Source organism: Nannospalax galili, unplaced genomic scaffold (genome assembly GCF_000622305.1).
Source record: "Nannospalax galili isolate Female #2095 unplaced genomic scaffold, S.galili_v1.0 scaffold666, whole genome shotgun sequence".
In the NCBI taxonomy this organism is placed as follows: domain Eukaryota; kingdom Metazoa; phylum Chordata; class Mammalia; order Rodentia; family Spalacidae; genus Nannospalax; species Nannospalax galili.
In genome coordinates this window covers 1,803,973-1,825,857 of record NW_008356473.1, presented here as the reverse complement: position 1 = coordinate 1,825,857, position 21,885 = coordinate 1,803,973, and the positions used below count along the sequence as shown (strand labels likewise).

The following is a 21,885-nucleotide window of genomic DNA, read 5'->3' as shown; positions in this document are numbered from 1 at the left end:
ACATAGTCTCCAATGCATTCTTTGGTCTTTAAGATTCAGAATCTAAACAACACTGACAGGATAAAACAGTGAAAAGAATGTGGGCTTCACTTGTGGATCGAAACTGAGTTTACCTATAAAACTGAGTGTGGCCGGGCGTGGTGGCACATGCCTTTAATCCCAGCACTTGGGAGGCAGAGGCAGGTGGATCTTTGTGAGTTCGAGGCCAGCCTGGTCTACATAGTGAGTTCCAGGACAGCTGGGGCTACAAAGAGATCCTGTGGCAAAAGACAAAACAAAACAAAACAAACTGAGTATGAATGCCTACTTTATAGCTGATGTAAAACAGATACAATTTAGGGGAAAATATGTATTTTTTAAGACTCAAGAGAGGCTTTCTGCAAACTAAGCACTCATCGCTCACAGATCTTCCTTTTCCCATACCCCATGAGTTCTTGACTTAGCCTTCAAATCGGAAGGTCTGCCCCTGCCTCCTACTTCCCAAAATTGGCAAAAACTTGATCCTGCTCAGATGAGAGACAGTAATTAACACAAATTTAATTCTTGCTGTTGTAACATTATTTCACACCACTGCCAACACACATTTACTTCTATTTCCAGTCCATCAGCATGGATCCCTTTACTGTTATACAGAGCAAGAGCACTCCAGTATAATAAAATGGCACTGCTACCATGCTCACAGATCCATGAAAGTAGTCACAAAGCACTTACAGCCTTTCGAAGGTATGTATTCAATTGTAGCAAACCCATGATGTGTGAGTCAAAAAGCAAATTGCTCAAAAGTTTGGTTCACTGTCTTCTCTTATTTTGTAAAAACTTTCAAATACAGAGAAAAGTCGATACAGCAAATACCCCTTTAGTTAACTGTACCTAAGGATTAGCCATAAAACTATTTTTTGGGGGGGGGGCCATTTTCTTCAATGGCATACCCAGTAAAGTTGCTCACACTCCAGTAAATAACCTCCCACCTGTGCTCATGCAAGCAACTCTTAAGTCAGTGGTCACATGCACGAGAAGACGTGAAAGTAAGAGGGGACTTCCTGGGAAGGATTTCAGTGGAAGAGGGAGGTGGGTGAGGGAGGGTGGTAAGAATGAAAACAACTAAATTCATTATATAGATGTATGAAACTGTCAAAGAATAAAAACAAAAATCTTATCAAAATAAACTGAGCTATTTCCAGACTTGCCAAAAAGAGAAAATAGGCTAATATTTTCCAAAGAAAATAAACTAAAAGCTCTTTTGGAAACTCACTGAGGCAGAGGTCAGTTAAGTACCAAACAGAAAGCTAAAAAAAAAAAAATGGCCTAGAACTGGGAGTGGTGGCTGCCTTTAGTCCCTCACAAAGGCAGATCTTTGTGCGATCATGGCTAGCCTGGTCTACATAGTGAGTTCCAAGGCAGCTTGCGGGTACAGGGGGACCCTGTTTCAAACATGTCAAAAATAAAGTAAGATTGCCTAAACACTGACAAAAACATTTCAGTTTAAAGCAGTGTTAGGAAAATGTGGTAATCTCCAACCACGCATGCCACGTAAAGTGCACGACACTGTCAGAAATGCTAATCCATCCCACCTCCCCAGCAGAATATACAGGGACAATAAAACAATCCCTTCAACAGTGTAGCTCCTGGAGGCTCAGCCTGATTAATACAGACAGCACATGACCTGGCAAGATGACATTTTTATTCTGTATTAGTTTCAGGTGAAAAGATGCCAGGTTAAGGAATCACCTCTGAGGAAACGTTGGCAGCACTAAGCTGTTTTCAAACAATGCACTCTACTAGCAATGCAACAACTTACAAACCTGAGTCCACTTGCTTATTTTTCTGAGGTAGAAGCCGTGAAACATTTCTTATGAACAGGAAGTGAATCAATGACAAGATTTGTCCAAGGTTGCAACATCAATCAGACCCGTAGCTGAGAATGAGACTTCATCTTGTGATCAGCATAAACAATCATACCTCAAACAGCACAAAATACAAAACAGTACGGGCTCTCTGTGTTTTAGGCGTAACCCAGGCTGGCCTGGAACTCAGTGTAGACCAAGCTGAACTTGTAGCAATCCTTCTGCCTCAGCCTCTGAGTTGCTGGGATTATTGGCATGCCCCACTACGCCCAGCTAAAAACAGCAATTCTTTTAAACTGTGATATTTTGGCTAAAACAGACCTATTAGTGATCATGATGTATTCAAAGCAAAAGCAAAAGCAAAACTGCCTGGTGCCAGCTGAAGTCTGGTGCTCACAGCAGCTGTTTGTTGGCAAGGCTGCAGCAGACCATCCCCGCTCTCAATGGCCAGGCCTCAAGTAGCAAGGGTAGAAGGACAATGAGGAGTGAGTGGCAAACGGTGGTCTCTGTGGAGCTGTCCTACCAAGCTGGTCATTCTAGCAGGCTCAGTTTCCACTGGTTTCTCTTGTGCATCTTTGGTGGTATAAAAATCTCAGCATCTGTAAGAAAGGGAGGGAAGTGGTGACAGGCACTCTCTCACTTTTCTTGCTGACCAGAGGCTAAGCAGGAACTCTGTGCTAAACAAATGAAATGACCAGGTGTTGCAGCAACAAGAAAAACAATGATCACAGTCTGAGTTAGTATGTCTGCCACTCCCTTTTCCTCTGGATCACAGCAAATGCAGCCTAGAGGCCCTGCCCTGAACTTCAGGCATGCTCACTATGGTGGTTTGAATGAAAATGTCCCCCATAAGCTCCAAGTATTTGGACATTTAACAGCCCAGATGGTGGTGCTGCTTTGGGAGGTCTTAGAAGGTGTGGCTATCTTGGAGGAAGCATGTCACTGGAGGTGGTCTTAGAGAGTTCTTAAGCCTTGCCAGATCTCCAGTTGCTCTCTTGCTTCCTGTGCCTGCTTGAAGATGTACAGCTTAGTTTCTACTCCTCCTCGCACTTCTGCCGCCATGCCTCCCTGCCAAGACAGACTGTAATTCCCCTGGAACTGTAAGCTCAAATAAACTCTTCCTTCTATAAATTGCTTTGGTCAGTGTTTCTATCACAGCAGCAGAAAAGTGACTAATACACTCACCAAGTGATTCAGAGCACAAGAAGTTCAGTATTTGAATTGGAAAGGGTAGTTCCCAAACTCACAGCAGTATACATTTATTAAAAATCACCAACTGTTGGGAATAGAGAAATGGTTCAGTGGTTAAGAGCACTGGATGCTTATCCAGTGGACTGGGTTTGGTTCCCATTAAAAAGGAAAAAAAAAAAAAATTACCCAACTGTATGCCTAAGATGTATGCATTTTACTATGTGCAAAATTTTTCTCAACTTTTTCATTATTTAAAAATTTTATTTATTTCATATGCATGAGTATTTTGCCTACATGTATGTATGTAGACATGTGTGTATGTAGGTATACCTACATGTGTGCAATGACCAAGAAGGCCAGAAAGAGGGTGTGACATCCCCTGGAACTGGAGTTACAAAGGTTGCTAGCTGCTATGTAGGTGCTGCAAACTGAACTTGGGTCCTCTGCAGGACAGGACAGTGCTCTTAACTACTGAGTCATCTCTCCAGCCCCTAACTTTAGGAGTCTCTTATATAACTAGGAATCATATAGAGGAAGCAGAGGTATGAAAGAAATATGTATACATAGGGATTTTTTGTCAGTAATATTTTTAACATCAAATTTCCAGCAATGCATCTCCCATGTATTATTAAAAATTATTTTCACAGAATACCTAACAATGTGATTTTATATTTTACACACACACAAATTGTCAGATTTTAACTTTTGTTTTTTCTTTTAGACATGGTCTTATCACTATGTAGCCCAGGCTGACCTTGAACTTTCTCCTCCTGCCTTCGCCTCCTGAGTTCTGGGGTTACAGGTCTTATGTCACCATGCCCAGATTTTTAATTTTTTTCAATATACTTTGTAATCCAGATTTTCTCTACTGACCGTAACAATTTATAATTACCCATTCACCTGTAGCTTTCCACTCCCATGCCGCAAAAAAAAAACTCCTCCAAACAAACTATATACACAAAAGTCCACCAGAAGTTTTAGTTAATAAAAGCATTGATACTAAAAAAAAAAAAAGGCTAAAACATGGCCCACAATTTCACAGTGATTAAAGTTTAAATGAGAATGTCTTTTTTTATTATTTTTATTTTATGTGTATGAGTGTATTGCCTGCATGTATGTGAGTGTACCCGCATCATGCAATGCTGTGGAGGTCAGAAGAGGGCTTCAGATTCCCCTGTAACTGGAATTAAGAATGATTCGTAGCTGCCATGTGGGTGCTGGGAATCAAACCCGGTCCCTCTGTAAGACCAGTCAGTGCCCTTAACCGCTGAGCCATCTCTCCAGCCCCATGAGACCTTGTCTTTTTAAAAAGTTACTGAGATGCTCTATTTCCTTTTCAAAATGATGAGTATATTTGATTCTAGACTTAACTATATATGAAATATTGACCTTGGGCAGGAAAATCATGACTTGGGCAAACTATGACAGCAGGCAGTAACATGTTTCATATTTTCATGCTTTCATGTAATAAAAACTCATTTTTATAAAAATACTTGGAAGACTCTTCAGCTGAGGGTCTCAGCTCTTTTAATAGTTAAATCCTTCCCTGCTAAGCACTTAGCAATTATAACAAACCCAATTCAGCTAAGATTCTAGCACTTTCCTAAGATCACTTTAATCTGTTTCATGAACTCCTAAGGTTTGAAAGACTTGCAATCAATCTGCCTGAGACTGTATAGCACCAAGCATGAAACCACAGAAAGTGACCCTCAAGCCCTCATGAGGATATGTGAGCACACCCACACCACTGGAAGCTGGGGAAGGGCAATGACTGAGCAGGACTCATTTTGTGACTTAATCAATGCAATGCCTACTTTTGAATTATGAGACTCACCCTTTTCCTATTGTTACGATTTGAATGTGAAACATGGCCACCCTCCCCTACCCCCGCTCCAGCATAAGTGACTGAACAGTTGATGCCCAGCTGGTGGCATTGTCTTGGGAGGTGGTAGAACCTTTCAGGCATGGAGCATAGCAGACATATGAGTAGGTTCAAGCACGGCTTTTGAGTGAGACCCCTGCCTGGTTTGGGCCTGACCTCTCTGCTTCCTGAATGGTACCATGTCACACAATTCTGCCATAGCAGCAAGCTGCTCCAGTGACCATGCCCTCCATGCCATGATAGGTAGTTCTGTCACAGGACAGAAATGTAATTATCATTTGACTTTGTGATCATGGGGCATTGACAGTGCTCAGATGAGGAAACTTCAAATACTTCAGTCTTTGCAGATAGTCAGAGGTAGACATGCTCTCTGATATGGCAAGCCTTTATGAAAACTCAGAAAAAGGAGTAACTGCACCTGTCCAGAACAGGGTCAGGGACTGGACAACAGAACTAAGGAACCAGTCAAATGGCCTTAGGTCAAAGATGATTTTTTTTTTGTCTTTTTGAGACAGGGTTTTCCTTGTAGCCCCAGTTGTCCTGGAACTCACTATGTAGGCCAGGCTGTCCTCGAACTCACAGAGATCTGCCTGCCTCTGCCTCCCAAGTGCTGGGATTAAAGGCCGTGTCTGTGTTGAAACTGACATTAAAATTCACTTGCCACAATCCAGGAGAAGAGCACAGCCATAGAAACTGGGGTAGATGTGTGAGCTTCCCTGAGATGGAAACAACACAAGCTGTTATGTCAATCCCCAAAGGCTACTGCAAATGTATGTTTTTATATGAAATTAGTAATGCACAGCTCTTATATGATGAAAAAACCTCAGAACATGGCAAATAGTAAGTTTTAAAAGGCACTTATTTTAGAACTTATTACCAATTTTTTAGAGCCCAGAGATGTTGGTGCCTAGAGTGATCTACTTGAAGTGCAGATACTTATGTGCCAAATGCATGTCAACAAAATTTCAAGCCAACTTTCAAACTTTTAGGAATTTAGATGATTCTCTTACTAAGAACCATCACCCCCTAATAAACAATAGCAACAACAACAACATTTCAGGTATAATTAAATAGGAAATATAAACAAATGCTAGTACTTAGATAGGCCTTTATGTGTTATACTATCAGTTCTAAGGGTGATACAAAGGTCCAGCTCATAAGCAAGGACATTGAGAAATATTCTGAAGATATAAAGGGAATTGCCAAAAGTTGCAACTCAGAAGCCATCCAATAGGACGTAAGCATGGACTGTTTGGGCTCAAACTGCACAGCTGTGAAGTGTATGACAAGGGCATGCAAGTGTAACTGCATTTTTCTAAAGCAAAGCTTGATTTCATTAAGAAAAAGTTTAGTTTTTAAAAATTTTAATAATGTGTATGTGGGGGGGGGTGGTATGTGCATGTGAGTGCAGGTGCCTGTGGAAGCTGGAAGAGGGCATCAGATCCCCCTGGAAGTGGAGTTACATGCAGTTCTGAACTGCCTGAGGGGGGTGCTGGGAATTCAGCACTCACTCCTCAGCTCTGGGCCCATCTTTCCATCTCAAAAAAGGTGTTAATTCAAACCGAAGCACAGGCATGATATGAGGGAGAGACATGCAAGTACATGCCCTAGAGTGGGCACATGCTTCTCAAGAGTTGCTATTTTTTTTTTCTTTTTGAGACAGGGTCTCCCTGTAGCCCCAGCTAGCCTGAAACTTACTATGTAGACCAAGCTTGCCTTAAACTCACAGAGATCCTCCTGCCTCTCCTCCCCAACACTGGAATTAAAGGTAGGCGCCACCACACCTGGCCTAAGAGTTGCTAATTTTTTTTTTAATTAAAAATTTAATGCCATGCTGTATCCCTCTCCGCAGGCCACCACCATTAGAAACATTAAATTCATCTACTTAAGATGTAGTCTAAGAATTAAGAGGGAATCACTGTTAATACCCAATCTCTCCCTTATACTTGCTGACCTTCCCAAAACCTATATCCTGACCTGCTCAGAACTGAGATAATCTGTAGAGAAGAGATACTAACCAGAAACAGGAACCAAAGTCTTCTGCTGTTGGTAAGAGGCCATGATACTGTTCGCAGTAGAACTGGGACCTAGGACCTAAGTAGAAAACAGGCTACATCAACAAAACTTATCCTACATTTCTGATAAAAACCAAAGGCCTCTACTAGCAGTAAACAAGCTTACTGTTTTTATTAGTATGGTACTAGCACAGTAATTCTTTTTCTGTGTCATTTTAATGCCAGCTTCTCCAGTCTCCTTTCTCCCAGAAAAACAGGATAACAGAGGAGGAGTGGGGGACTCTACAATAATATCTGCCTGGCCTTTTCCAAATGAGTTAGCCATACCAAAGGGGAGGGGAAAATACTAGAGCCTAAAGAATACACAAAGGATCCACTCCACTCAAGGTTGTGGGAAACACTTGTTTTAATATTAAAAGGAATACAAATAAATAAATGTATGAGTGGAATGCCAACTCTGCACAGGACTTCAGCAGGGTTCATCCCTCAGCAAGCTGCTGGGCAGACACCAACTCTCTGGTTTGCCCACACTCATCTCTGCATGCAGTCCCCATGCAGAACCTCTCAGCAGTAAAGCCATGAGCTCAAAAGCACTTGCTAAACACAGCCCATGTCCACACTCTACCAACCAAAACACATTCACATATTTCCTGGGCATTTTCTTTATAAAATTCAGAAAGCTGGTGCCTTATAAGTTAATGTGATCTGAATAGGAGAGGGGAGGCATTCTAAATCAAACCACTGTTTTGAAGATGATTGTATTTCTAGGCAATTCCTTTTACAGTAAATTCATGCACTTGGGGCATCTTGATTATTAGCTGCTTTTCTTGCTATGGTCTGTAAAGTGTTTCTGTATCCACCCTCTTATCTAACAGTCAAAACATCTAGTGAAACACCAGGAAAGCCCCAGGAACAAAGGCAATCCAGACTCAGGAAACCAACATGTTTGTAGCCAGTGAGATGATTACAACCTCCTGTCTCTAAACATCAAATCCTTGCTGGTCACTGCTTGTGCTGCCTGGGCTGGGGGTCTGAAAGAACACTTCTGTTCATCAGCTGGTTTCCTGCTGCACTACACCAGTAAGACTCAGCAGAGGGAGAGTGCAAAGAAGCCAGAGAATAAAGCAACTTGCTTGCTTTCAATAACTGCTAATTCCAGTTTCTATTTCTATCTGTACAGTTAGAACTAGCTTCATCAGGAGCTCCACCCGTGAAATATCAGGGCCAGCTAGCTAGCACCTTCTCCTCAGGGCTTCAAAACCATGGGCCTCTGAAATATAGCAATCCCCGAGCTTTTCCCTTTGTCCCCTCAGCAGCAGATAAAGCTGCTTCTTAATTACTCTCTTTATCCTTCTAGCCCTCCTGTGTTTCCCTTTGTCCTTTTCAGTTCCCCAGTGTTTACTTAACCAATCACGTAACTTTTGCGGGGGGGGGGGGCTTTTTGAAACAGGGTCTTCCTGTAGCTCCAGCTGGACTGGAACTCACTACATAGACCAAGCTGACCTTGAACTAACAAAGATCCACCTGCCTCTGCCTCCCAAGCGCTGGGATTAAAGGCATGTGCCACCATGCCTGGCACCAATCAGTATTACACTCTTTGTGGGAAAATAACAGGAATGAATTTTGTTTTCCTTACTGAACTCTGACACACCAGCCTTTCTGAATCATAATCAAAACTCTCCACAATAGACTTGAAGCTCAGAAAGCAAGTAATAATAAACAGACAATATTCATGAGAATTCTTCATAGGGCACAGGGCTAACGCTGACTCAGTCCCCTCCAGGATTTCTGATGTGGGAGGTGAGAGGTCAACTCTGATCTTAGCTTCCCCTCCCTACTCCATCCTCCACAATCACTGGAGACTTTTCTATCTTCCCTGTGACAGCTGTTCCATCTGGAAAGGAGAAATAATAACCCACTTAACCTTGGAACTAAACAGGCAAATATAAATTCTTACTGAAAGCTTAAGCACAAAGCTAAGGGAATTTAACTCAGCTGTTTTTGGAAAGGATTTTCTTTGGCTTTGGGGTTGCGTGAATAACCGTGAAAAAGATGAGACACTGCACACCATCTCTGAGAAAACTTACAGGTGTGGTTGAACTCTGCTGGCAGGCAAGAGTCCAGATTTCCGGAAGAGCCCTTTCCATCAGCTGCAGAGTACTCTCAAAAGCCTTCTGCAATTCCTTCCCTTGCTCTTCAAACTCAAAGAGAAAGAGTACCTTTAAAACACTGTGCACTTCATCTAGAGAGAAGAAATGTGAGACTGGTAAGTTGTGTCCCCAGCTCTACTGCTAAGAACCATGCAGTAATTTCCTTCCAAAGTTGAAAAATGCTATACCACCCTACAGATGTGTGCTACACTTTCTTCTGTCCCCACTCTTCCCAAATGGTGGAGTAATTCTGTGCATCAGAAGGAAGAACAAGGTGGGAACAAACAGGATGCAGAGCTGCACAATCTTTTCTTCTGGCTGAGTACTAATCTCTACCATTCAATTAAGTCAATGTTATAGGCCAAGAGGGGCAGATTCAGGAATGTGCAGAGGTGACCCTGCTGAAATTTTTCTTCCTTTTAATTGGGAAAACTACACGTCTTTTAAAAAAAATTACATTTCACTCTGTGTGTGTGTGTGTATGTATGTATGTATGTATGTATGTATGTGTGTGTGTGTGTGTGTATATACATCAAGTGTGTGGAAATCAGAGGGGAGGTTGTTCTCTCTTTCCACGTGGGCCCTGGGGATGAAACACAGGTCAGTCATCAGGCTTGCTGACGAGCAACCTAACTCACTGAGTCATCCCAACACCCTCAAATTACATCACAATTTATCTACTGAGCATGCCTATCTACAGTAACCACTTACTACTTTCTGTGGTCAAGAATCAGGGTGGGCCTGGAGATCATACCTTTTAATTTGTCAACACTTTGCACCACTTCACTCAGGGCCTCCAAAAGAGCCAGATCCTCCAGAGGACTCCCTTCTTTGAGGCTATGCTTCTTCCGCTCTGCTTTGCGGCGGTTTTTAGATGATCTCCTGTCAGATATTAGAGAGGTTTAAAAGCAGGTTCTCCCTGGGCTGAAGGGAGTAAACTGAACAGACCTGTCGGGCTCCACTTTCTAGGAAAGGAGAGTGTTTATACGTAGCATTTGTATTTGAGGAGAAACTGATAATGAGGTGCTAAAGCCACACATAATATACATACTGGCAAGCTGTTGGTCAGTCTTACAAGAAGGAAATAAGGAAAATCCTGAAGTGCTTTTCCCTTAAGTTTTTATTATTTCCTAGAGTAAAAAGCGGTTCTATCTGGTAGCCTACTGGAACAATAAACAAGAATAAACAACTTGAATTCTACAGTAACAGGAAAAGTAACTAGAAAAGTCCTTGCATAACTTACACTTGGCTTTGAAGGATATCCTCCCCATGCCCACTGTACTGTCCCAGTAGAAAACCAATATATTTGTGGTTCCCCTCTGTTTCTGGCACAATATGACTAGACCTGATACGTACGCTGATATCCTGGAGCTACTGTGGGAATATCTGCTGCTCATCTCACTGCCACTCACAACACTGCTGGTTTCAGAGAAGAGGTCTGACTCTGGACCATGGGCTGCCTCCTTATCTAGAGGAACCAGATGCAGAGGTACTCAATCAGCACATACTGAAGGATGGATAACATTACAAAGTTGATCTCAAATGAAGCAGGTAATATTAAATGTAGTTATTAGTTATTAATGCAAATCTGTACTTTACCAAATGTATTTTTTTCTTTCTTTTTGGGTGGGGAGGGACTAGGAAACTCATTTAATGAAACATAATAATCACTGCTCTGGTTGGATGGTGGCAGAGCTCTTCTGATTTCTGGCACCAACCTTAAGACCTTCTTCAACAGAGAAATAAGACACACATAACTCTTAAGGGATTTCAGACGGTGATGATATAGTAATGAAACGAGTGACACTGCCATGGCTTAGCAGAGTCTGACCCTGCTCTGCAATTCAAGGAGAGGTTTAATCTCAATGAGACAGTGCTGAGGGCAAGAGAAATTAATAATGCTGTTCTTGGTAGTGAGTCTTGGTTCTTGCAATACTGGATTGGTGTAGTAAGACTGGTCTGCTATAAAATGAACCTGGTGTCACCTCTCACTCTTTTATTACACCTGTGTCCCTTTGCACTTGTCAATCTCCTTTTCCGTCACAATGCCCTCATCAAAAGTCAAGCAGATGTTAACACCAAGATGGATGGTATCCTGCTCATCTACCTCCAGAACCATGTGCCAAAACAAACATTTCTTTATAAATTACCTGTCTCAAAAAACAATGCAGGTAAGAAGCTTAGACAATGTGCAACGCCCATTTTTCCTCACTACATCATAAGTATTAATGGGCTTCATGTAGACACTCACCTAGGTTCACCTGTTGTTCTTGCTCCTTGAGCGCTCGAACCACCAGTAAACGGTTTTTATGGCGACTGAATGTGGCTGTCTGAGAGTCCAGAAAGGCTAGGTAATTTTTCTGGGCTGGGGATGCAGAATGAAAAATAATTTGCACATATTTAAGCAAACAGACAAAACTAAGCAAAGGAGGTGCACTGAATGCTTAAAATTCAACAACAAAGAACATATCTAGGTCTACCAAACAATTTTTTCCCTTAATAAACACTAATTAATTGAAAATGGAGATCCCAGACCTCAGAGTTCATCAACACCATCCTAGAATACTCTCTACCACTTACAAATCCATCTCAGTGAAGCTGGTATCTATTCCCAGAGGACAAACAAAACGAGTGCACAGGAAGCTGGTAGCACAAGCAGGTCAGAGCTTCCTAACACATCAAAATGGCCACAGTTTGGAATAAATGCTGATAATGGTATCTGCAGTTACTGTTCAGTGGAAAAACAATAAAAGAACAAATACTAACAGTACAAGAAAAAATAAACACACTGTATTCTCTAAGGACATGGCATTTTAAGTTCTCAGTGGCAGTAAGAACTGTCTAGATGTTACAGGGTCAGAAGGATGCTTTCTATACCCAGTTAGGAATAACTGAAACAAACAGTACAAAAAGTACTCCACCAAGTTCTAATTAGGAAAGGAACAGGGGAAATTAAAATTCTCACCCAGACAGTATTAGAATGTGAATAAATGTGAACGTCAGAAAGGCCATTGTCACTTACTGGATAGACTTGTTTAAAAAGGCAGAGCTTAACATTAAACTTCACTCCCTAGGAGTTCTGTAGGTCACACTGATGTTCTTTTCCATGTTGCTTCTAAGCAGTCCCAGTGACCACCAAAATATTCTGGAACTGTTAACATTCATCTTTCTCTAGGAGCCATATACTTCAGTTGCAAGATTTTTTCTTTTTGGTTTATCTTAAAATTTGCAAGCTTACCTAACAGTTATAATACTTCAAAGAACACAAAGAACATACAGACTTCACCTAGATTTACCAATAATTAACATTTTGCCATATTTTTTGCTTTGTTTCTCTATAAATAGGTACATGCCTATGTGCACACATGTATGCACACACACTGCTACTTCTAGAGATCATTTGAAATTAAATTGCAGACATGCACTTTTCTCTTAAGAGTAATAATATAAGGACTGTAAGTATATCATCTTACACAGCCACAACACTGATAAAATATTGTAATTTTATCAAAGTTTACCAACTATTCCCAAACACAAACATCGCCCCAACCACCACTGTGCAATGCATTCAGTGCCAGCAGCCTACAGCCAGAGGCCAGGCAATGGTATGGGGCCAGAGTTTGCTCTGGCAAGAGACACTAGGAAAAGTCCAGGCAGAAAAGTTTGCCAGAAATCCAAACCCAGGAATTACGAAGATTCTTACTCATATTTCATCATAGCTTTCCAACAAACATCAGTTTATTTAATTCTTTTTGTGTATGTGTGTGTGTGTGTGTGTGTGTGTCTTTTTGAGACAAGGTCTCCCTGTAGTCCCAGCTGACCTGAACTCACTATGTAGACCAGGCTGGCCTTGAACTCACAAAGATCCACCTGCCTCTGCCTCCAAGTGCTCGGACTAAAGGCGTGTGCCACCACGCCCAGCCCCAGTTTGGCATACTTTTAAAAAATTACGTCTGCACAACCCAGTAAAATACAGTAATAAGAGAGTCGAGTCCTCTCTCTCTCTCCTCCCTTTCACCATACTCTTAAAAGGGAATACTACCTAAACGTAGTCCTCACCTTCTAAAATGGAAGGCTTTACGTTGGTTTCAATAATATCCATTCTGTTATACTTGTATACCTAAGAGGAAAAATGCATTATCTTTGAGGCAGGAGCGCTTCTAGTCAGTGGAGAATTAAGATACTTGGAAACACAAATCACTTTTAGAGATTACCAGGACATTTTCCTGAGGAACAGGCCTCCTAGGAAGAGGCCTCCTATAAAGTTGCCCACAAAATTCAACCCCCTTTAGTAAAAAACAGTAGTATGTCACACATGAAGACCCAATTCTAAACATTACCAAAGAGGAATTTTTAAAATAGTTTTATAAATATTGCTTATTCCTAGGACTGGGAACCAGAACTATTTCTATATCATTTCACTTACTCAGAATACAAGGAATTTCAAATGATCCATTGCTCCCCTGTGTGACCACCTTTAAAAAGGTTTAAAAAGAATTCTCTTACCAGCCTCAGAGCTTCACCCCAGGCAGCTCCTTCTAAGAGTAGGAGCACAGCTTCTTCATAATCCTGACAAGGGAAGAGCAAGGAGGCAACAGGTGAATGCAGCAGGTGTCAGATGCTACCACAGCCAACACAGAACTGCCCCCTCTCCCCAGTCAGCCTTGGCCTTTCCAGTTCCAGTTCTTAGCATCTTGCCTCACCCAATATAGTGGATATTAATCTCCATACACACTTAACATAAAAGACAAAGGAGGGATGGTATCTTCTGAAAATGATCACAAAACACAAAGTAAGCATGTTTTCTTTACATCCTTAAACATCAAAACCACAATGCAAGTTTGTTAGAAATTTTCTAATTGGCTTATTTTTTGTTGTTCAATTGCAGTTCTTTATATATAGTCTAGATATTAAATCATTATCAGATACATGATTTGAAAATATTTTCTTCCATTCATTTTTAGGTTGTCTTTGTATACTTCTTGATAATTCTTAACTTATATGAAGTCTAATTTATAGATTTCTTTGGGGGAGGTGAGGTATTGCTGATCCTTTTGGTGTTAATCCTAAGAATCCACTGCCAAATCCAAGGTGATAAAGGCTTATCCCTGTGTTTTTTCTGAATGTTTCATGACTTTAGTTATTATTGATGGTTGTTGATCCATTTTGAGTGGCTTGAAATTTCTTAAATCTCAAGAAATATCAAGTAAAAATTTATATTTCTAGGTTATCTTGAAATAAAGAGCAGAAATGTGAAAAACATTTTTGAATCATTTAAAAATTTCCTAATCACTAAAAGTTAAAGTAGTAACTTACTATGGAATTTGCTTTTGGTTTTGTTTTTTTGAGACAAGGTCCCTCTATAGCCCGAGCTGGCCTGAAACTCGCTATGTAGATCAGGCTGGCTTCTGCCTCCCAAATTCAGGGATTAAAGCCACGTACCCCACCTGGCTCTACTATGGAATGTACAACATGTATAGAGTTAAAATGATCTTAGTTGCATTAACAAGAGGAACAGAAGTATCCCAATTAAGATTCTTCTTTTGGGGGGGGTGTCTTTTCGAGACAGGGTCTCCCTGTAGCCCCAGCAGGCCTAGCATTCGCTATGTAGACCAGGCTGGCCTCGAACTCAAGAGACCCACCTGCCTCTGCCTCCATGCCCAGCTCCAACTAAGATTCTTACACTACATATGAATGGCATAGTAATTTAAGAATGCACTATGGTAAATAAATGGTATTTACTGTAAATCCTAGAGCAATTACTAAAATAATTTATACAATAATTTACACAGTATTTCTAATGATATTGGATTTTGAATACAATCTGTCATGTGATCAGGAACGGACATTTACCCTTGTGATATCCCTATCAGTTCTCAAAAAATTTCAGATTTTGAGGCTTTTTGGATTTGGTTGAGGGATGAGCAATCTGTACTTAGATGCACTGGACTGAGATTTAAGGCACGTCATCAAGATGGAAACAGAACAAAGGCCTTCTCAGGACCCAACCATGACCCACAGCTCCTTCAGTTTTCATTGTCAGCAAAGCACAAGCAAGAAGTGTTTGCTTGTTGGCTGTGGGGTTTGAGAAGGGATTGTGTGCACTTACTTGGGCATACTGTTCCAGAACTATAGCTGCTTCACTGTGTTTCCTCTGCTCAACCAGCTTTGCTGCAAAGATAATAAACATTTGACAACAAATTGAAACCCATCTCCCCTCTGAAGCACTTTTCTGTCTTTTGGATATATCAAGCTCTGAACCTCCTGCATTTCTATGAGAATAGGTATATTACATACCACAAAGTGTAACCCCCCTTTCCATCCATTAGTTTTTTGTTTTTTATAGTTTCACTATGTACCCTAGGCTGGCCTAGAAATCACTTAGTCCAGAATGGCCTGAAACATGAAACACGAAATCCCCCTGCCTCAGCATCCTGAGTGCTGGGATTACAGAGGTGCACCGTCCTGCCTAGTATGAAGTTCTCTCTTAAATGAATGTAAATTTGAAAATCAGGTACAGTCAAAATTAGCTTATAAAATAATGACTCCAAAGGCTAGCAAAACTGCTATCTCTCACTAACCCATTTCTTCCTCCAGCAGGAAGGGCCTGTTAATTCTTGGAGTGGACAGTAAATGGAGGTGGCTGGTTACCTTTAAAGTCTTTAGCACCTAGAATCACTCTCAGCCTAGCTCAGATTGTAAGAGGAACACAAAACCCAAGGCTTACCAGGGGCAGGCAGATTTATTTCTCCCATTCATGTCACCCTCACTCCAGGACATGTTGCTACTGAAAAAAGGACACTGAATCACTTCCACTACCGAAGCAGTTACGGTTTCTTTTGCTGGCCTGTATAAACTGCCTAAGTTAAATGTGCACACAAAGTGATTTACTGTAGAACATGCTGTGGTGGTTTGAATGAGAAATGTCCTCCATAAAAAGGCTCAGGTATCTGAAAGTTTGGTCCCCAGCTGGTGGCGCTGCTTGGGAGGTCATGGAATCTTTAGGAGGTGCAGTCTTGCTGAAGAAGTATGTCACTGAGGGTGGGCTTTGAGCATTCACACACAGCCTTGCCCAACTTCTAGTTTCCCTTTCTCTGCTTCATGTGTGTGCTCGAGGATGTGAGCATTCAACTTTCTACTCTGAGCACCTGCTACCATGCCTCCCCTGCCATTATGGATTCTCTCTGGAACCATAGGCCAAAGTAAACGCTTTCCTCTATAAGGTGCCTTGGTCATGATGTTGTATCACAGCAGAGAGAAGTAACAAATACAAATGCCCTTTATAAAGCTGCCCTTTCCGCCTTTCATCAGTTAACATCTGAGATAACTAAGTGCACTCTATCACAAGACATAATGATTAGGAAGTAAAGAATACATAATGATCGGTAAGGAAGATACAAACTTAACAAGCTATACTTTGGAGTATTTTTTTTTGTAAGGACTGCTCTTCTTTTGAGATCACATGTTGGAGTTTAATCTCCATTGCCCAGTATTAAAAGGGAGGAAATATTTCAACAGTGATGCTTACTGTAGCCTCTGGGAGGTGATCAGCATGAGATGAGGCTGTCAGAGTAGTGCTGAGTGTTGATACTTTATAATAAAAGGGAGAGAGATCAGAACACAAACTCCTCTCAACATGTCATAGATGCCCTGTACTGCTTGCCAACAAACTCAAGGCCATCATAAGATGAGGGCCTTCAATCTGGAACCTAAACCATGAGCCCAAATAACAACAAAAACAAGCATATTAGGACAGTAAAGGAGGTAAAAATAGTCATTCCTTTATTCCAAGTACTACTAAAGGCCAGAGTCCTCCTCATCTCTTAAGAAGTCAGACCCTGAGCTGGGTGTGGTAGTGCATGCCTTTACTACCAGCTCTTGGAAGGCAGAAGCCAGTAGATCTCTGTGAGATTGAGGCCAGGCTGGCCTACATAGTGAATTCCAGGCCAGCTGTGGCTATAGGGAGACCCTGTCTCAAAAAGATCAAAAAAAGAAGCCAGACCCTAGCTGGGTGTGGTGGCACCTGTCTTTAATCCTAGCACTTGGAAGCCAAAGACAAGCAGATCTCTGTGAGATCGAGGTCAGTCTGGTCAAGTTCTAGGCCAGTTGGGAGACCAGGGAAAGGGAAAGGGAAAGGGAAAGGGAAAGGGAAAGGGAAAGGGAAAGAAAAGAAAAAAAAAGTGAGACCCTGGGGCACTAGCCTCTATGGTTCAGGAAATTCCTTAATCCTGACTCACTAAACTGCCTTTACTTTCTGTTAGTACATTTGGTCCTTTCCTCATCATTCCAGGCAACTGCTATTATGGTTTCCAGTCATGTACTGTCTATACTGTACAGTGTCACCCAAAACTTCATCTTTACCTTCTTGAAGGGCAGATGGCCAGCTTAGCTGCACTGTTTGGTGTGAAGATAAGATCTAAGTTTCAGTGAGTAAGATGGAGTAGACAACAGTGTGGCTTCTAGGCCATTTGCAGCCAGTTCTTAGGGGATGCAGAGCCACATAATGAAAGATCTATCAGTCCCTAGAGAAAAAATAAACTACTTTCTTCAACATGCCACTGCATTTAGGGACTAATAGTTTAATACTCTGTGAAGTTTCATGACAATAAGCCTGTCTCAAGGAACACTGTCCTAAATTTAAAGCAACAAACAAAAAAGCTTTTGAAGAAGTGGACAAATAAGTAACCTGTTTACCTGCCAGAGCTCTAGCGAGGCTAGCCACCTTGTCTTCGGTCAGCTGAAGCTGGGCTGCCACACAGAGGGTTTGCTGCCAACTGCCACAAGCCAGGAAAGCCGAGAGTGCTTTCTCGTGGGCACCACAGCGGGAGAACACAAGCCCCGCTGATTCATACAAGTGCTCCTGTACCAGGTATTCTCCATAGGCAATGCTGATAGCCTGTGACGAGGGAAGACAGAGCTGATGGGAAAAGGCCACAATAATTCCTCTGTAGTTCCAGTGTAGGCGACCTCAGTCACTATACTCAAGTCTCTTCCTTTTTGTACTTAAACCTTTATTGTGGACATACTGTGTACTCACTCAGCATATACTGGCTAACTACATAAGCTTTATTCCAGGCAGTGGGACTAGCACTGATGCAAAACAAAGAAGAACCACACTGAGTTCTTGCTCTTATTATAGAGAACGGACCTACTAACACAACCTGGCCTATGATAAATGGCAGAAGATAATCAAATGACAGAAAATGAGGGCATGTCACCTCTGAGGGCCACAAGAAAAAGAAGCTGTGTGAAGTCAGGAGGCAGTGTCTCTGGCAGAGCACATAAGGTACCAGGGCTATGCAGCAAGATTGTGCGCAGCACCTTCGAGGAATAACAAGGCTATGGTCACTGGGGCAGGTAAGGGAAGTAGAAAACCAGCGCTCCAAGGTCATTTTCATTCCCAAGGTTCAGGGTTAGGCAGAGACACAGGAATACAACACTCAGCCCACCCTTAAGGAAGCCATAGCCCAGCAGAAGACAAAGAAACAAAACAGTAGTTTATTTGGCACCTAATGTAAGATGGCTTTCAAGAGGGAGACCAGGAGTTTCTATGGACAGCTGGGGCTCAGGGAAAGGTAGGATAGAGGGCTGGCATGTATGAAACAGTATGACATCTGGGGAACTAGCTGCAAGTAATTGGGAATGTGAAGAGGGCCAGAAAGGAGTGTTAAAGAAGCGGGCAGGGGCTAGATCACAGAGAAGCAAGTGTGAGATTTGCATACGAACAAAAACGATGATGACAGCAGCATGGCACAGCCTCAGGCTGCATCCCAGGTGTGCCGCTCCGTAGCTCTGGCTCCTCAGGCAGGTTACATCCTCATTTCTAAACTAGACACAACTCGCTATCAGGCTCCCATGATTACTTTTAGCTTAGAAGCAAAGTACTTGGCACAGAAGAACTAATAGATGTTTATATAAACAAAAAAGTGCTTTTCCCTTTCCCTCGAAGCACACAGGAAAGACCCACTGCCCTGGCCAATTTCTTCCTCACAAGTTTCAGATGAGGCTGGCCAGTTCTAGGACAAATGTTGAAGCCAAGGACAGCGTTTGAACTTAAGATCACCTCCGTTTCCAAATAATTCAGAAAGCAAACTCCAAAGCCTCTTGTTCACCTACCACACACCTTGTGCTGCTGTGAATTTGGTGGATATAACTTCAGAGCTTCTTTATATAAGTTTTTATCTTTTATTAAATTTAAGCATTCTGTGAAGTATTCGGGTCCTGCAAAAATAAGATTTATATAAACACAGGCTTAAGACTTTGGAAGCCTAAGGGATTTCACTTGCACCAATAATTCTCAAGCCAAATAAATGTGGAAGCGTGTGTGTGTCTGCATGTGCGTGTGCGTGTGCGTGTGTGTAAAATCCTCAGGAGACATAAGTCTACTTGGCTTTTTGAGACAGGCTCTCTCACTGTTCTAGAGCTCCATGTAGGCTAGACAGGCTGGCCAGTGAGTTCCAGGGATCTGCCTATCTCACCTATCCAGAGCTAGGATTACAAAGCATACCACTATGCAGAGCTTTTTTTATCTGAGTCTTGAGGGATCGAACTTGGGTCCTCCAGCTTACAAAACAAGCACTTTAATGACTGAACTATCACCCTACCCTCCAATGGACCTTTTCACAGCCCAGGTAATCCAATCTTCTGGAAAACAACTTCAGGAGCTATTTCCTGGGCTGGGAGATAGATCAATCAATGTAAATTTTTAGTGAGCATCATTGCATATTCTGAGGTAAGAGAGGCACTACCTGGGATCATGTTATACTAGAATCTTACTACTCTCTAGCTCAACATTTCCTTGCTCTCCTTCGTAATAGCTGAGAAGTGATTAAAGGCTCCTCTCAAACCTCGTTCAGCCTAGCTGCATCACAATCTCCAAATCAGTGGGAGCCGAATGTATGCTTAACAAGTACCACAGGTGACTCTCTTCACCACAGGCCCTCAGTGAAGAGTCACAGGCTGAAGCACAGGGCGAGGATGCTGTGAAGGAGCACTGTTCTAGTTCTACTCCATCAATGTCAACTAAAACTGCCTTCAGAGCATACCACTAACCACAGACAAGCTGGGGTTTCCATCACATGTAGACAAACACTATGAGATGGATCATCAACTCGTTTTTATTAAGGCATTGAAGTGAACTTGGGAGCTGCTCACTCTTTTCTGTTCTCAGCTGGGGAGCACCTCTAGCTCCCTGAAAGTCATCTGCTCTCCCTCAGTTAGTCAAGGTCTGAGACAAAATAAGGTGAACATACAATACTCCTAAAGTTTTTAGGAGCAGAAAAAATAATTTTTTGAAGAAATAACACACTAACCCTCATACTTACCACATTTGCTGAGATGGCCAATGGCCTTTTCGTAACGTTTCAAGTACTTATCTATAGTGAATCGCTGGTAATTAGTTTCCATTTTCTTAAGTGTATTAAGAAATGGAAGATATTCCTTAGGATCCTAAAAAAAAAAGAAAACCACAAAACCTTATTACTTGCGATATTTACATATAATACAAATATATTTATTTGTATTTATATATTACAAATATGTAATATATTTACATATAATAACATAGCAATAAATTCAGAGAAACACATACATAAAGTCAAACAAGTTTTGGGAAAGATGCTTTTGTGTTTGGGTGCTGTTAAGTTTAATTTTGGAATAATGACTAATTCTTAAGGCTCATAATAGTCTCACCTCATCACAGGCTAAAAAGAAAAAACAGCTTGTAACCTAGAAGACATCCAACAAGTGAGCCTACGTTCTTCTTGAAAGAGCAAGGCATTGCTTTTGGTTCTATTCATGATGTAGCATATGTTTCATTATGAAGAGTGATGTTAAAATAAAGATGTGCTGAGTTGGACAAAACTATCCTCTCTAACCATCTCCAGCTCTGCACCCATGGGCAGTAAGCTGCTTTACTTCCAAACGAAGAGCTCTTTCCAGGGCTGGGGCGATAGGTAAGCCAATGTAAGCCCAAGAACCTGAGTTCAATCTCTAGGCACGGTAGCAGTATAAAAAAACCGGGCTAACCTACTTGGTGAGTTCCAAGTCAGTTAGAGATCATGTCTCAAAAACAAAGAAACCAACAAACAAAAACTAGATGGATGGCAACTGAGGAATAAGACCCAAAGTCTTCCTCTGGTTTCCACATATGTGCATACATGTGCACGGGCACCTGTGCATGCCAAGTGCAACAGCACAAACACAAACATGCACACATACACATGTACACAAATGCAAAACAGATGCTTCCTGTTCTTAATGCAGTTTCACTGAGCAAACTATAAACAGATGAAAGAATATGTACATAGGGAAAAAAGTAAAATAGGAAATAACTAAATGCTCCTAAATCTGACATGAACGATAACTATGGGTCAAAAAAGGGATCAACAAATATTTAATAATAATTGAATAAATAAAAATATTGTATCACCACAACCTTTAACCTCAGCTGATATTTTAGATGGAAACAGACTGTAGTATACAGGGGTAGGTCCTGGGTGCAACAGACATGCATGACAACATCACTTCTAGTCCCTGAAGCAGGGCAAGAATGGCTTACTGGGAAGATGCTATTTTGACATCCTTTAGCCAGGATGAGTAAAAATTCCCAGCAAATGGTGAGGGTGGGAACAACGGGAGCCCTGGGCCCATAGGAAGCACAAGTTATATTACTTTCAAAAGCACACAGAAGGTTGGAGGCGGTGAGGAGTTGGGGGAGGGAGAAAAAACACTGCTTTTTCTCCATGGGGGAGAGAATAAAAATACCACAAGAGAAAAATGGATTGATACATTAAGGCTAGACC

The 21,885-nt window shown here is 41.6% G+C and overlaps 1 protein-coding gene and 1 non-coding gene across 3 annotated transcripts in view; both read right to left on the bottom strand.

Annotated features, from left to right (window-relative positions):
* Positions 1 to 517: 517 nt before the first annotated feature.
* The window catches only part of Elp1 (elongator complex protein 1), a 60,427-nt gene continuing 39,059 nt past the window's right edge, over positions 518 to 21,885 (bottom strand). For both annotated transcript variants that reach the window (XM_008854649.2, XM_017803640.2), the window contains exons 26-37: positions 20,407 to 20,530; positions 19,206 to 19,303; positions 17,777 to 17,978; positions 15,192 to 15,253; positions 13,589 to 13,651; positions 13,142 to 13,202; positions 11,334 to 11,447; positions 10,439 to 10,550; positions 9,837 to 9,964; positions 9,020 to 9,174; positions 6,936 to 7,011; positions 518 to 2,443 (exon numbers count right to left, since the gene is read on the bottom strand). In XM_008854649.2, coding sequence (XP_008852871.1) covers positions 2,376 to 2,443; positions 6,936 to 7,011; positions 9,020 to 9,174; positions 9,837 to 9,964; positions 10,439 to 10,550; positions 11,334 to 11,447; positions 13,142 to 13,202; positions 13,589 to 13,651; positions 15,192 to 15,253; positions 17,777 to 17,978; positions 19,206 to 19,303; positions 20,407 to 20,530 — 1,263 coding nt within the window. In that variant the 3' untranslated portion in view covers positions 518 to 2,375. The remainder of the gene's footprint in view (positions 2,444 to 6,935; positions 7,012 to 9,019; positions 9,175 to 9,836; positions 9,965 to 10,438; positions 10,551 to 11,333; positions 11,448 to 13,141; positions 13,203 to 13,588; positions 13,652 to 15,191; positions 15,254 to 17,776; positions 17,979 to 19,205; positions 19,304 to 20,406; positions 20,531 to 21,885) is intronic.
* On the bottom strand, positions 12,636 to 12,768 carry LOC115067881. Its single transcript, XR_003847242.1, has one exon. It is a non-coding gene; the product is annotated as a small nucleolar RNA SNORA42/SNORA80 family (small nucleolar RNA).